This window comes from Belonocnema kinseyi, chromosome 7, assembly GCF_010883055.1.
Source record: "Belonocnema kinseyi isolate 2016_QV_RU_SX_M_011 chromosome 7, B_treatae_v1, whole genome shotgun sequence".
In the NCBI taxonomy this organism is placed as follows: domain Eukaryota; kingdom Metazoa; phylum Arthropoda; class Insecta; order Hymenoptera; family Cynipidae; genus Belonocnema; species Belonocnema kinseyi.
In genome coordinates, this window is record NC_046663.1 from 80,185,385 (window position 1) to 80,198,392 (window position 13,008).

The 13,008-nt window shown below is 35.2% G+C and overlaps 2 protein-coding genes across 4 annotated transcripts in view; one reads left to right on the plus strand and one right to left on the minus strand.

The window, feature by feature from the left end:
* LOC117176117 (E3 ubiquitin-protein ligase MYCBP2) overlaps positions 1 to 13,008 on the plus strand; it is a 608,404-nt gene that overhangs the window by 89,576 nt on the left and 505,820 nt on the right. The window lies entirely within an intron of this gene.
* LOC117176119 overlaps positions 1,954 to 13,008 on the minus strand; it is a 21,393-nt gene continuing 10,338 nt past the window's right edge. For all 3 annotated transcript variants that reach the window (XM_033366177.1, XM_033366179.1, XM_033366178.1), the window contains exon 3: positions 1,954 to 6,301. In XM_033366177.1, the coding sequence (XP_033222068.1) occupies positions 4,949 to 6,301 (1,353 nt within the window). In that variant the 3' untranslated portion in view covers positions 1,954 to 4,948. The remainder of the gene's footprint in view (positions 6,302 to 13,008) is intronic.

Here is a 13,008-nt window from a genome sequence, read left to right on the forward strand (position 1 = left end):
AAAAAAAAACAAATAAAATTTATAAACACATCCAATTGGAGATGTGCTCTGAGACTAGAACTTCTTTATGCAACAGATTTTCACCATTGCAACTATCCTTTAAATCTTTATCTATTTTTCAAATCACGATCATGATTAAAACTTAAATGTCACCTGATTTATTATTTACTTATTATTTATAAATGACGTAGTACATTAAAGTTCGACAAATAAACGTCACGACAAACCTTTGTTGAAAAACTTTATCTGTCATTTTCAATAATTTCTTTTCATTCTATCATATCATAGGATATCAGGATGCAGTTGTTGAAATTTTATTCAGTTTTATTTTTATTTTATCTACTAAATCTACTTTATTTAATAGTTTTGTTTTTCAGCAACAAAAGTCACATATTTTTATAGAAAATGCAGTGTCTCATTTGACCGCGTATGCTCATCTCGCCACGGTCTACCCTATTTCTGTTGACGCACTACATGCAAATAAACATATTCTTTTTATGTTAGTATCAACCAATCTTTTATTCTTAACAAGTTTAAAGCATACAAAAACATAGTTGAAATATAAACCAGATATATAAAATTTGAAGAAAGATTGCACTCAGAACTAATGAGAATTCGCACATGGATATAAACCACAAGCAAATCATCTTTTTGTACGCCTTGTCAGAAAGCTCATCTGTAACATTTCAACTGATAGTTTATTAACGTTCTCTTTATTCAATCATCGCCCCACTTGCGCGATATACAATGTAAATCAAATTATACAGTATTGCTGTCGTTATATCACAGACTCACGATAATTACAGCTAAATGAGTGTTAGGAAACTTAATCGTCACAAAACACGCAAATTATAGTTCGCACATCTGTCGTCTTTCATTCACATTTACAATCTGAAATATTTTACACACTTACACTTCTTATAATCGAATATTTTCAGAACATCTCGACGATCTTAACGACTGCCACCATAAAAACCTCGTGAAAAACTCGTAGAAATAATTAAGCTAAACATTTTCAAAGTAGGAACGATAATAGTCGCTGAGTACCTGATAGTTATGTACATTTATTATTTATAGTATGCACGTGCAGCGAATTTCGACGATGATCGGAAATCAAGTGCAAGATATTAACTGAACTTTCTCTCATTTTAGATATTGAGTTTTTTTCTTTGAATTTATTTAGGATTTTGATAGATGTAGATAAATCAGGGTGGCCGAGATTAGGATAACCTGAAAATAAAGTCACTATTAGTCAATGGTCACTGTTGATAATAAAAACATCACTTTAGTTACTGTTCATTTAATAAATTAACTCAAGCGTTAACCACTATTTAATTCAGATCTATACCTATTTCTAAATTTTTTTGAATTCTTTTGAAATATTTTAGGTTATTTTAGAAGATTTTAAGGCATTTTTAAGAGATTACAAAATTTTCAAGGAATTTCCTAAGATTTTGAGGGATTTAGAAAAATGTTCAAAGGGTTTTAAAAAATTTCCTTGAATTTCGGAAGATCAGGAAAGATTTTGAAGGACCTATAAAGTTTAAGATATTTTAAAAGATTTCAAAGGATTTTATTAAATTTCCGAGGATTTCAATGATTTTAAGGGACCTTAAAAGCTTTCAAGATATTTTAATAAATTTTTCAGGATTTCAGGAAACATCAGCAGATGTTATGTAATTTCACGGGATTGAATAATTTTCTGGTGGATATAGAAGCTTATCACAACAATTGAGAGATTTTATAGGATTTTACAAATAAAAAAATATTTTAAGGTATTTCCAAAGATTTGACAGATTTTAGGATATTTTAAAAGACTCCAAAAAAATTTAATTGATTCTAATAATTGGAAAGGGATTTCAAAGAATTTAAAGGATTTGCAAGATCTTTTGACATGCTTAATAGATTTTAATAAATTGAAGTGATTACAAAGGATTTTAAAGATTTTAGGATATTAACAAAATTTCAACGAATTTTTAAGAGCTTAATGATTTTCCAGGGATTTCAAAAGATTTCTAATTATATTTTAGGGCTTTTGAAAAAATTATTGTTCATATTCAATTGTTCCGCTTTTTCAGTAATCTGTCATTAACGAAAGTTTAAAAATCTCATTTAGTAAACGCCGTCGATCTGTTGAAAATTCGTTTGCGTTTATCAATATTTAGTGACATGCGTTTATTTGCAGTCGAAGTAGAAGTTTCAATTTCCCATTTTGATTGTTGAATTTCCTGCATTTCGAAGATAAGCATTGTTGTTTATTTAGCGATGTATGGAAAATCCGAAGGAAAATCATTGTAAATACACAGAGTGCTTGATGTTACTTTCGTTTGAAAACAAAGAGTTACATAATTAATAATATTTTTTATATTCTTTGCAAGCTACGATTTTCAGTTGGCAATACACAATCAAAAACATTTTTTTTACAATGATAAACGGTTTCTAAAAACTTTAATTTGGCAGTAACTCGATACTTAGAGAAAGGAACTAAATGCATTTTGTCAAAAATATTGTACAGTTTATGAAGTGTTGAAATAAAAATTGATGTTTAAATTTAAAAAAAAACTTCGAAAATGATAGGTACATTATACATTATAAGAAGGTTCTTGGTTAAGCTTGAGAACATTAATTACTCATAATCGATATTTCTTCAACTTAGAGTTTTAATTCGGAATTTTAAAATGCGGTTGGTTCAACGTTATTCTTTGTTTCAATTGCCACGAATCTCATTTAAGTAATGGCTTTGATTGGTATGAACTGAACTCTGCACAAACACTTGACGTGACTTAACCGCTACTGAGGTTAAGGAGCATGAAACGAACGGAAGATTTTTTTTATGGCCTACATTTATTTCTTTCCCTATCGGTTAGAAAAAACCTTCCCTAACTCGATTACTTTCTTCATTTTCACGGAATTTTCCTTAAAGCTAATCAATACGGAACACTAGCACTCTCGAAAGCTAAGTAACGGTAAAGCTAGAAATTATAACGACGGTCGACCACCCTTCTTTTTCTTTTTTTATTTTGCTCAGGCTTGGATTTGCCTAACAGTTGCTGGTATCGGAAATTGAATCTGTATTTACATCTGATTAGTCGGATCTCGCTTAACTCTAATAAAATTGGTGACTTGTTTTCTGTCTGTTATACTAAAATTAGCCTTCTGATATAGAAAAGAAGAGAAAAAATAGGTTTACATCCGAAGATTTGGATAATGAAATAAAAATTAAGATACGATTCTTTATGAAAAAATATAAGAATTTATAAATTTGTAAATTTAGTAATATAATTCACCACGTAGTTCCAAGATATTTTTAAACGATTTTGATTCCTCGCTTATAACACATGCACTCTGACAAGTAATACATTAATTATCACAATCACTCTATGTACACATTGAATTGAAAATCTGATGTTTTATCTTTACTTCATAGTTAATCTTGCTACTTATTTAAAAACACATAACTCTTATGTAAAATGAATCTTTTAAATAACCTTCAACATTTCAAAAAAAAAAAAAAATTCAACTAAAGTTATTTATATTAAATAATCTATAAATTTTCTAGAGGATAAAAAAGTATTTAAATATTCCTTACGTTAGAAATTATATAATTACAGTGAAAGTTCTGTACAGCTCATTATATTAGCATATTATTGTGACTAAAGTTTAAAAATACTTCTTTAGAGCTCTAGCTTGTTTAGCCTTTAGTGACTCTTTGGATCTTTACTTGTAAGATAAAATGGAATGTGAACAAAGAACTGATTACGTGAGCTTTCACGGGTCTGAATAGTCAGTTATGCGAGTAAACCAATAATTGAACTAAAATGTTTCACCATTTATCGTGAGAGGTTGAACAACCTTGAAAGGATTTTCCATTTTTAAAAGTTATAAGGCGTAACAAATTGATGATCAATCTCTCAAGGTTCATACTACCTCTTTACTAAAAACACAATAAAAATGATACGATGTCTTACAATGATGTTAGTAAGAAGTTTTGGAATTTTATTTACAATATTAACGCTAGTTACATTTTTCATCATTCATTTGTGCGCCAAGAATCTTTGATATTACTGCGTCTGAAAATTGGTATTTTGAGCCGAAATGTCAACACTCGGCGATACATATTGACATTATCTCTCTAAATATCTATTGTCTCTTAATGGTACAATTGATTTATATTTGTTTTAATAATTTTAGCCATTAATAGATTACAGGCAGGGGCAATCTGAGTCAACATTTATGTTATATAACTCCGTGGAATTTTTCTTTTGTATCATAGGACTTTTTGTACATCTTATATTGAGAACATTTGTAGGATATGCAATAAAGAAAACAAAATTCTACGGAGTAATGCCCTCAAGTCATAATATTCCCCGGAGTTCACAATAGACCCGGTTGACAGTAGTTTTCAATCGTGCAACAACTTCGTTCATCCAGTAAGCTTTGCTGAAACAACATGGGATATGAGAGGGTAATCCTTGACCGTCGCTATTGATATGTAAATGGAAGCTTACGAACTGCGTTGCACTAGCGAGTATTCAATGAAACTAGCCATCCGTTTGATCGTTGATTCCCTGATGTAGCGTAACGTACAGATATCGACAAGGTGTTTCGCAACCCTGGTGATCCGTGCAACCCTCATAATAACTAAATAACTTATGTAAACAAAAAACCGGTTTCAAATCTAGGTACAATTTCGAGTTTCCGACTTAGAAAATAATAAATACATCTCACTTTAGTTCCATTGTTCTTTCAATATTATTGGGAAAGTTTATCAGTACACCATATGCATCTGAAACACTTGGCCTGTCGTCGTGACGACTAGATCATCACTATCGGTCTCCTAAAACTAGATCAGGTTTGCACGAGCCTCTCACAGTCTGTAAACGCGAAAATCCGAGTCTTCCGGTGGCACGTACGGGTCTCTAGAACCGGAAGCTCGCGGATGCTGTCGTTATAATTCTGTCGTGAGTGGCTCCGCTTTCTCGACGATCACGTGGAATTCAGTCTCCCTGTAGAGTCTTCCATCCGGCACGACCATCGTTATCCTACTATCCACCGGAGCACTCGTTCCCGTTTCATCTCTGCTGATGACGCCGTTTTTTTTTGACACGACGTCCGGTGCACTCGTCGGAACGCTTATCCAGCTTTTTCTATTGTCCTCACGACGCTTTCTGCAGCACCACACGATCAGACTCGCGCTGATTAGCAACGCAAGAACCAATCCCACGATAGCGAGAACTAGGATTAGAAGTGAGCCACTTAAGGCGCAGTTTCTCGACTCGTAATCAACAAAGGTAATCGGCAAACCCCCTGATCCATCAATACACAAAAAGGTTTCTGGCCCTTCGTTGATAGATTCTGATGTATGTGGTAAAATCTCGCTCTGTTTAGTGTATAACCTTGAATAGACGTTCGTGTAATTAAGGATATCGCTTTTCCAGGTCGGTAACTGATCACAATCGCAAGGTTGTTCGACTAGAAGATTATCTACCTCGAGTCTGAAACTGCTCCTGTCAAATATCAGGGAACCCTCCTCAAAGGTTCTCAGACTGTTGTTCTTGAATATCAAGTCGTAGAGGCTACCCCCTGACGTTCCAGGCGACCTGTTTTCTGTGTCTGCTTTCAACTCCAGGAAGGTTCCCATTCCCAGATTTCCGAATGTGTTGTTCTTCACTATAACCGCACCTCGAACACTAATATCGAAAGCTTCACTCTCTACACTTTCGAATATACAGTTCTGAATCGCCACGGTTTTTGGCTTTCTCACTATGAAAGCTGAACTTCTCACTGTGTCCATTTTCACCCCGTCTAGCATGAAACTCTGGTGCACCTCGATGTCATTCATCGTTCTACTCGGCACAACCCCACCAAAACTTCCCCGGATCACGTGCAAGTATCGCACTTCGAATTTCTTGAAAGCGTGAGCTTCTATGTTCTCGACGTGACATTCCTCCAGTCTTATCGTGTCCGTGTTAAACAAGTTTGCGAAGGCGTACGAACTCAGCTGATTTATTCTAACGTCCACGAACATTATCGTCTCGATGTCGCCCCGGAATGTGAAACTGGGCAGTAGGTCGATGCTGCTGTTCTTGATGGTGATTTTCACATCTGTACTGCGTGGAGACAGTTCGAAGCTTTGCCGGTCCAAGGTCAAATTAGCAACATTTACTAGGTCGACTGACCGCAGACCCTCGAGCTGGATCAAACTCGAGTTTGTCAGGTACACCAACGAGCAGTTGCTCACCGAAATTCGACTCGTTCTTGAATTTAACCACTTTTCACCCTCCGACGTCAGAATCAGCTCCTGAAACATAAAAGCATTTTTTTTATTTTTACAGATTGAGCCTGTTTTCACTTGCGTACTATCTTTTTTTGTTTGAGAACTCTGCAATTGAAAAAAATTAGTAATGAATATTTAAAAAAAGGGGGAATTAAAATTTTTGCCTATTATTATATTTATTATAGCAGTGCCTTTTTGATACTTTTTGTTGTTTCTTTCTGCGAAACAAATTTCTTCAGTCTAGTGAACATTATTTTACAACACCCTCGCAAAACAGTTTCTACGAAAATACATTTGTCAAGGAGAGTGTCGTTTGTTTCAACCTCAGTTTCAACCTCTGAGTTGATGTCCTAGATCGATAAGTCCCTAAAGGATAGAGTTGTGCTTTATATCGGATTGTGAGAAGGTGGTAGAGTGGAGAAACACGATAGTCTCTCGAGAATCAGGAAACTGACGAAAAACAGTCCTACGTCATCGCCTTGGCACCTCATTTGGCCAGATCGTTAAATGTTTAATCTCACAACCTTCATATTCGATCCAGGATGCTCTAACTAAGGGCCAAATAGTCTTTAATTGAACATCTAACTGCACTAATTATTTTAAATGTGTGCGCCTCCACGCTGGGTCTTTCTTGTCGAATATGCATACGATGTCGTTAAGTTATAAAACGGTCGTGCTTAACTTTTATTACACCGGAAGGAGTCGTCTGCGTTGTTAAGTGCGATTTAATTCTCGCGCCCGCATTTCATGCGATTGCCTGCAAACTCGGCTTGACTGTTTAAATTAACGTCTGTTGAGCTTTGTTTATTTGATTTGATAAAAGCCACAATTATTGGATATGGTAGTTTACAATTAAGTTTTAATTTATCAGCATTTAACTTGCATCATTACATATTAAAAAAATATTCTTTCATCTTTAGAATCATGAAACTAAAAGTAAAGCAATTTGTCTCTCATCTATTGAATGCTTTAATTTGCATTGATAAGAGTATGACACATCAAGTGACTCATCGTCTCTATTGAAAGAAATGTATGATTTCGAGGAATTTCTTTTATCACATAGAGATTGTTAGGTGAGCGATAATTTTCAGAGATGAGCCATCGGGCTCGACCTCCTTTAGACTCCGTTATCGCGAACACTCTGAAGTTTGATCAGCTTCTTTGTTAGCAGCTTGTTTGGCAAACAATGGTGACGCGCTTTTACGCCTTGTTGTAAGTTGCTCTCTTTAACTATTTCCCATAAAATATGTTCAACTGTTTGTACTTTTTTCTAGGTTGTAATTGTTTTTATTTAACCACAAAAAGAAAGGTGATTTCATAAAAGCTGGAATTTAATCATCCGAAACTAGTTTTGTTCATGAAACATACTTCTTTGTTTTTTATACGTCCTTGGCATCTTTGTGTGTTACGTCCTTGAAGCTGACAAAGTTTCTCATTCGTGAAATAATTCCTCAAGAAACGTTGTGCCGCGAAAATATTTCTCCAGTGTGAAAAATAATGTTGACCCAAAAAGCTTTTTAAATTAGGCACATAGTTTTAAATGGTTCTTTTCTCGTGCCTCTCACACTCTTAGCTTCCCATTCTGTCGCATTTGGAATCATTATAATATTTCTCCTATTTTCATAAAAAGCGTGCTTCACAATATTTTCGTTATTTGCAAATTTTTTATGAAACGTACATAGCTGCTTTGGAAAACTCTGCCAACTTTCATTTGTGCCAAAAAGTGTACAATGGTCGATCGCACGGTGAGCGACCAAGCGACTCTTGTCTTTTTCTATTTTCTCTCAAATATCGCCTCTTCATCAAAATGTCGACTCTGTAGTAATGTCGACGAAGTCGTGCGTGGTGAAAAGCTTTTCAAGCTACTCGACGTGAAAATGAAAACGAGAAAGCTAAAAAATTGGAAAAACGTTCACATATATCTGCTGTTTATTATTACCCGCGTGACGAGCCTCGCTTAATCTTCTTGATACTTTTGTTTATTTACTTCCGACTTTCCTCTTCTTTATGTAATATTGTTGAAAATGAAAATCAGCTTCTAGTTTAGATTAAACGTTCTGAAATTGGGGAGAAGAGGCAAGAGTTTCCAAAGGAGTGAGAGTCCCATTATCAGGTACGAGGGCGCTTTTACGATCTATAAAGGATTTATGCGAAACAATTTCCCCCGCGGGGACGATTCGTTTATCGGCGAATAAGAGAGACAACGAGATAAAGAGAAAAGTAGAAGAAAGAAAGGTGTACCGGGGAGCGCCATTATTGCCACTGGCACTATTCATTTCCGGATTTTAATTCGAAAGTACGAAGAACTGATTGGCTATGGCTCGTAAACGACAAATCGCAACCCTTTTGTTCAACCCCTTTTTTTGTTCAAGCCGACGCCCAATTCTCTCCGCTTATTCAATCCATTCTCTTCCAGGTGCTTTCGATTATTTCTTTTCATTAAAGTTCAAAGACTGTGTTTCCCTGGAGGTGAAATTGATCAACTTTTTAACGGCTTAATACGAAAGATTCAGTTAAAAAATGTGATTTGAATGATCTTATCTTAGGTTTTAGTTATTGATGCAAGTAAAACCGTTCCTGAAATGGCAGTGCTTCCTTCAGATTTGGTACAAAAATTCTATCCTTTCGGATTTACTGTTATACATTGCTACCCTCTAATTATACTTGCTCACAAGTTTTACAATTCGAATGCTTTATGAACTGATTCGATTTCAAATTATTTCTATCTGTAAGATACATAATACTGTTTGATATATTTCCATTTTTTTATTAAAAAAATTGTACTTTAAAGAACTCTGTCCAGTTACAAGAAAAAATAATGATCAGAGAGTTTTGAATGAGAGTATAAAAATTTTATATTATTTAAACTTCTCTATGCACTCGAGTTCGAACATTTCTCGCGAAACTGCAGAATTGGATATTCAGGGTAAAAATTGTGTTTAACTCTAAAAGTTTCCTGAGCTTCTAGGAACTTCTGTTGCACCTTTCGTACAAAAGTGCTCATTTCTCATTTCTCATCTCCCATCTCTTTTCTCTAGAGTCTTAGGTCGTTGTGAAAAAGAGAGGATGGGTTATTTTATAGGATGAGATGAGAAAAAATGGAGAAACGTCCAGTCGATGTATTCTCTGTCACAAGAGAAGTCACGAGTCCAGAGTGCTGCGACAAATTGGCTGAGCGTGTCCGCGAAACACGAACGGAAGAAGGGAAAATTATGCAGAATCTCCATGTCGCAGTTTACGAGCCGCATACATTACGGCGGGTCATTTTTCTCCCTCTCTTTTTCTTTTCTCGTTAGTGGAAAGTTTTCCATACGGCTCGTCTTTACTGGCTTTTCAACCCACTCGCAAAAGTACTTCCTTTTTTCCGAGTTTAAACATTATCTGAATGGATAACTGGCATGGATAATGTCGTTAATGAAAATGCGAATCCTGTTGAAGCAAATACTTTCTTCATATGAGGATAATTGGAAATCTGAAGGCTTCAAAGAAGCGCATTTTGTTAAGTTTAACTTGATGTCCTTAAGTAAACAATAATCGAAATTTACTTAACTGGTTAATTCTAATTCTGGAATTTAAATAAATCTATCCATTTCTTTCTCGGCATTTGAGAACACGCAAAATTCTCGTTCAGAGTGATTTGTTGAAGAAATTGGGGTTTGCTCTTATGGGAGAAGGTGGAAAGAAAGCCATTAATCTGACGAAATCGAGACATCCGATCCCTGGTTTATCCGACGTCCGATCAGACACTTCCGGAATGCAAATAGGTCCACAGTCACACACTGGCTATTCTTAAATTACACGTTAGGGTGTCTCGCATATTGTGATATGGACATTTTTGCAAGACCACTTCATAACATTTTCCCTTGTGTTCAATATCAAATATGTAAAAAGTTGTGGAACACTTCTAAAATTAAGAATAATTATAAAATAAAAAACGACAAAAGGATATCTGAGAAAAACACTGGCTGTGTCAGTTTCCTGATTTGGTCGGGCCAGAAATTAAACTGCTAAGGGGAACCTTGTGGAAGTAGCTTCTTGTCTGTCATTTCGTCACGGATGTAATTTTATGAGACGCCTTCACTGTACTAGCCGTTTTGTGTATCCCTCTTTGCATTCTGTTTACTCACATCTGTCGTGACTCGAACTCTTCATTGTAGGATAGCATTACAGCAATGAAATCTTTCTGCGTGAGGATAATTAGAAGTAGACGAGGGCGTTTTTTACATGCTTGCCGAAATTCCGGCAAGATCATGTTTCACAGTAAAATTCTAAAAAGCACGTGCAGATTTACTTTAGAATATTGCTTTCAGGCACATAGAGCTGGCCCGAAATTATTATTACTACGAATAAATAATATTAAAACCTTACCAGACAAACAATATCGAATGACGTTAATCTACCATTGTTTAATCTGATTATCATCATGAATTCAATTTTATGTCGAGTCTCTGCTTTCATTTATTCAAGCGTATTCGTCTAAAGTCACAATAACATATTTGAAATCATCATGTTGTTACAACCCTCGGGAGCCTTTGTTTCTGCATGAAAGCACATTTAATCGATAATTTGCATGGAAGTGTAATTAAACTCTGTACTCGTTCGTAAAATTTCTCTCATTGGAAAAAAGGTTGTATATCAATGTTCATACAAAAACACACGTTATTTAGCTCAAGGATAAAATAAAAAATGGAGAAAAGAGTATTGAAAACTCATTTTATTTCTGTATCATGCGAAAATAGTTTAATGTTAGCTCGAAACTGGTTTTCTTAATTTTGTTCGCTGTTTATGGTTGTAGGCTCCTATGAACGTGTCATATGTATCATCCTCGGTTTGATGTCGCGTTATGAGAAGGTTTACAGCTGGTTGTGTTTTATTCATCGCACATCAGGTTTTATAAAACAAGAAGTATTAATATGAAACTTCTTACTGCAGAAAACCAGCTCCGCCTTACGGATAACATTGGAGATATAACCAGTCTAACGTCGTAGTATCTATTGAGCAATTTATATCAATTTTTAATTAAATAGTGTTTTCTTTTCTATCTTTTTATCAAAAGAATTTTATTTTAACATATAGGCAGTATGTTTACTTGTATCTCGAGTTGACTTGTTTATTATAATTAGGAAGAGGATCTTCTTCTTGACTGATTTTGTCAAAGCTGAGTTTGTTGAGCAATTGCTAGGAAAAGGAACTTGAAAGATCCAACTTCTGTACTTCCTTTTACTCTCCTTCACTTCCACCGTCAAGTCCTAAGTTCGAATTTAGTCAGGGTGCTATTTTAAGTGGAATACGGTTAGACGGCCACGTGCTCGTTATTCGTCAAGTGAGCTGCAATTTTTCTAGGGGTAACCTACCCCAATAAATTCCGCGAGCCGTCACCTTACCCACCTTACCCTGTCGGCTATGCTATACGATTTGCGTAAACACGCCGTAATTTATGACGGTCAGACCCTTCTAAGACGGTTTCCAGAGTCTGCCTTACCGCTTTACAGTTCTTACACGAACCAGCCTTGCGAGGCTCCTAAAAGCGACTATTCCGTTTATCTTTCATTTCAAATAATTTAATTTCTGATCTTATTTCGTTTTTCCTGAAGTCGTCAACATAAGAATCAAATCAGCGATGGTACGGTTCCTTTTAAAAAATGCAGGCTAAATTCCTTGTCTTTGTTACATAGTCACAATCATTTCTTATCTATCGCCTTATCAGATTAAAAAATGAGATGCTTTCATGCAGACAAAAATCAGGGTTATTAAACTGGGTTGGATGAATTAATTCATCCAACCCAGTGTTTGGAAGGACTTGAGCTTTTCAATCATATTTTGCAACTATAATTTACTCAATCCCGTGACCAATTTCCTGAAACTGAATCGATTAAGCAAATTGTATGCAAAAAATCAAGTCCATAGAAGATTCTCATGATATTGTATTTACATTACTTGGTAATTTTCAAAGCATGATAGGTACGATATCCGTGACTAGAAAAGCCTGTACTCTTTCGTTTAAATTTTCCATCGCTCGCGAAGAAGATCAAAACAATGCGATTAGTAAAACGAGTGGAGATTAAATAGTGACTCGGGAGGAAATAGAAAAAATAAAATAGGATTTCTAGTCTTCAGGAGAAATAGGAATGCGTCACTGACCGGAAAAGCGAAATCATCGCACCGGAAAGGAGTAAAACTGACCAATCTGTCATAGTCTTCTCTTTTTCCCGTGAACCCGCAGTGTGAATGCCAGAAAAGAGTGAAATTGCAAGCGTTCCGTTTGTTCCCAGGAGAATTCCCACGGAATCGGGAAACTGAATTGGAGCAGTGGGTTAGTTTCGGACAGAGAGTTCACTCTTTAATGGCCTGTGGGATGACGCTTATATTTTCGAGGCTTTTTTATTTTCCTACGCGGCAAAAAGTCTGGAAACGTGTTCTCTTTAATTGAAGCAAATGTAAACGGGTAAAGAATTCAACAAACAAAACCTTTTTTGATTACTCAGGAAACAAAAAAAGATTTTTAAAAATTCAAAAGTAATTGGGTTCTAGAAAGCGGATTTAACAGCAATTATAAATTTAATTATTCTCAATATTTTTTCGTTTACTGGGTAGGAGAGCGGTGCTTAATGTGGCGCACCAAAATATATTGCTCAATTAAAAGGATAGTATTATCAATTTTGTTTAAGCAAAATGTGTAGCATATAATTTGGCATCATAGGCTCTCTCTCTCTCTTTCTCTCTATAATATA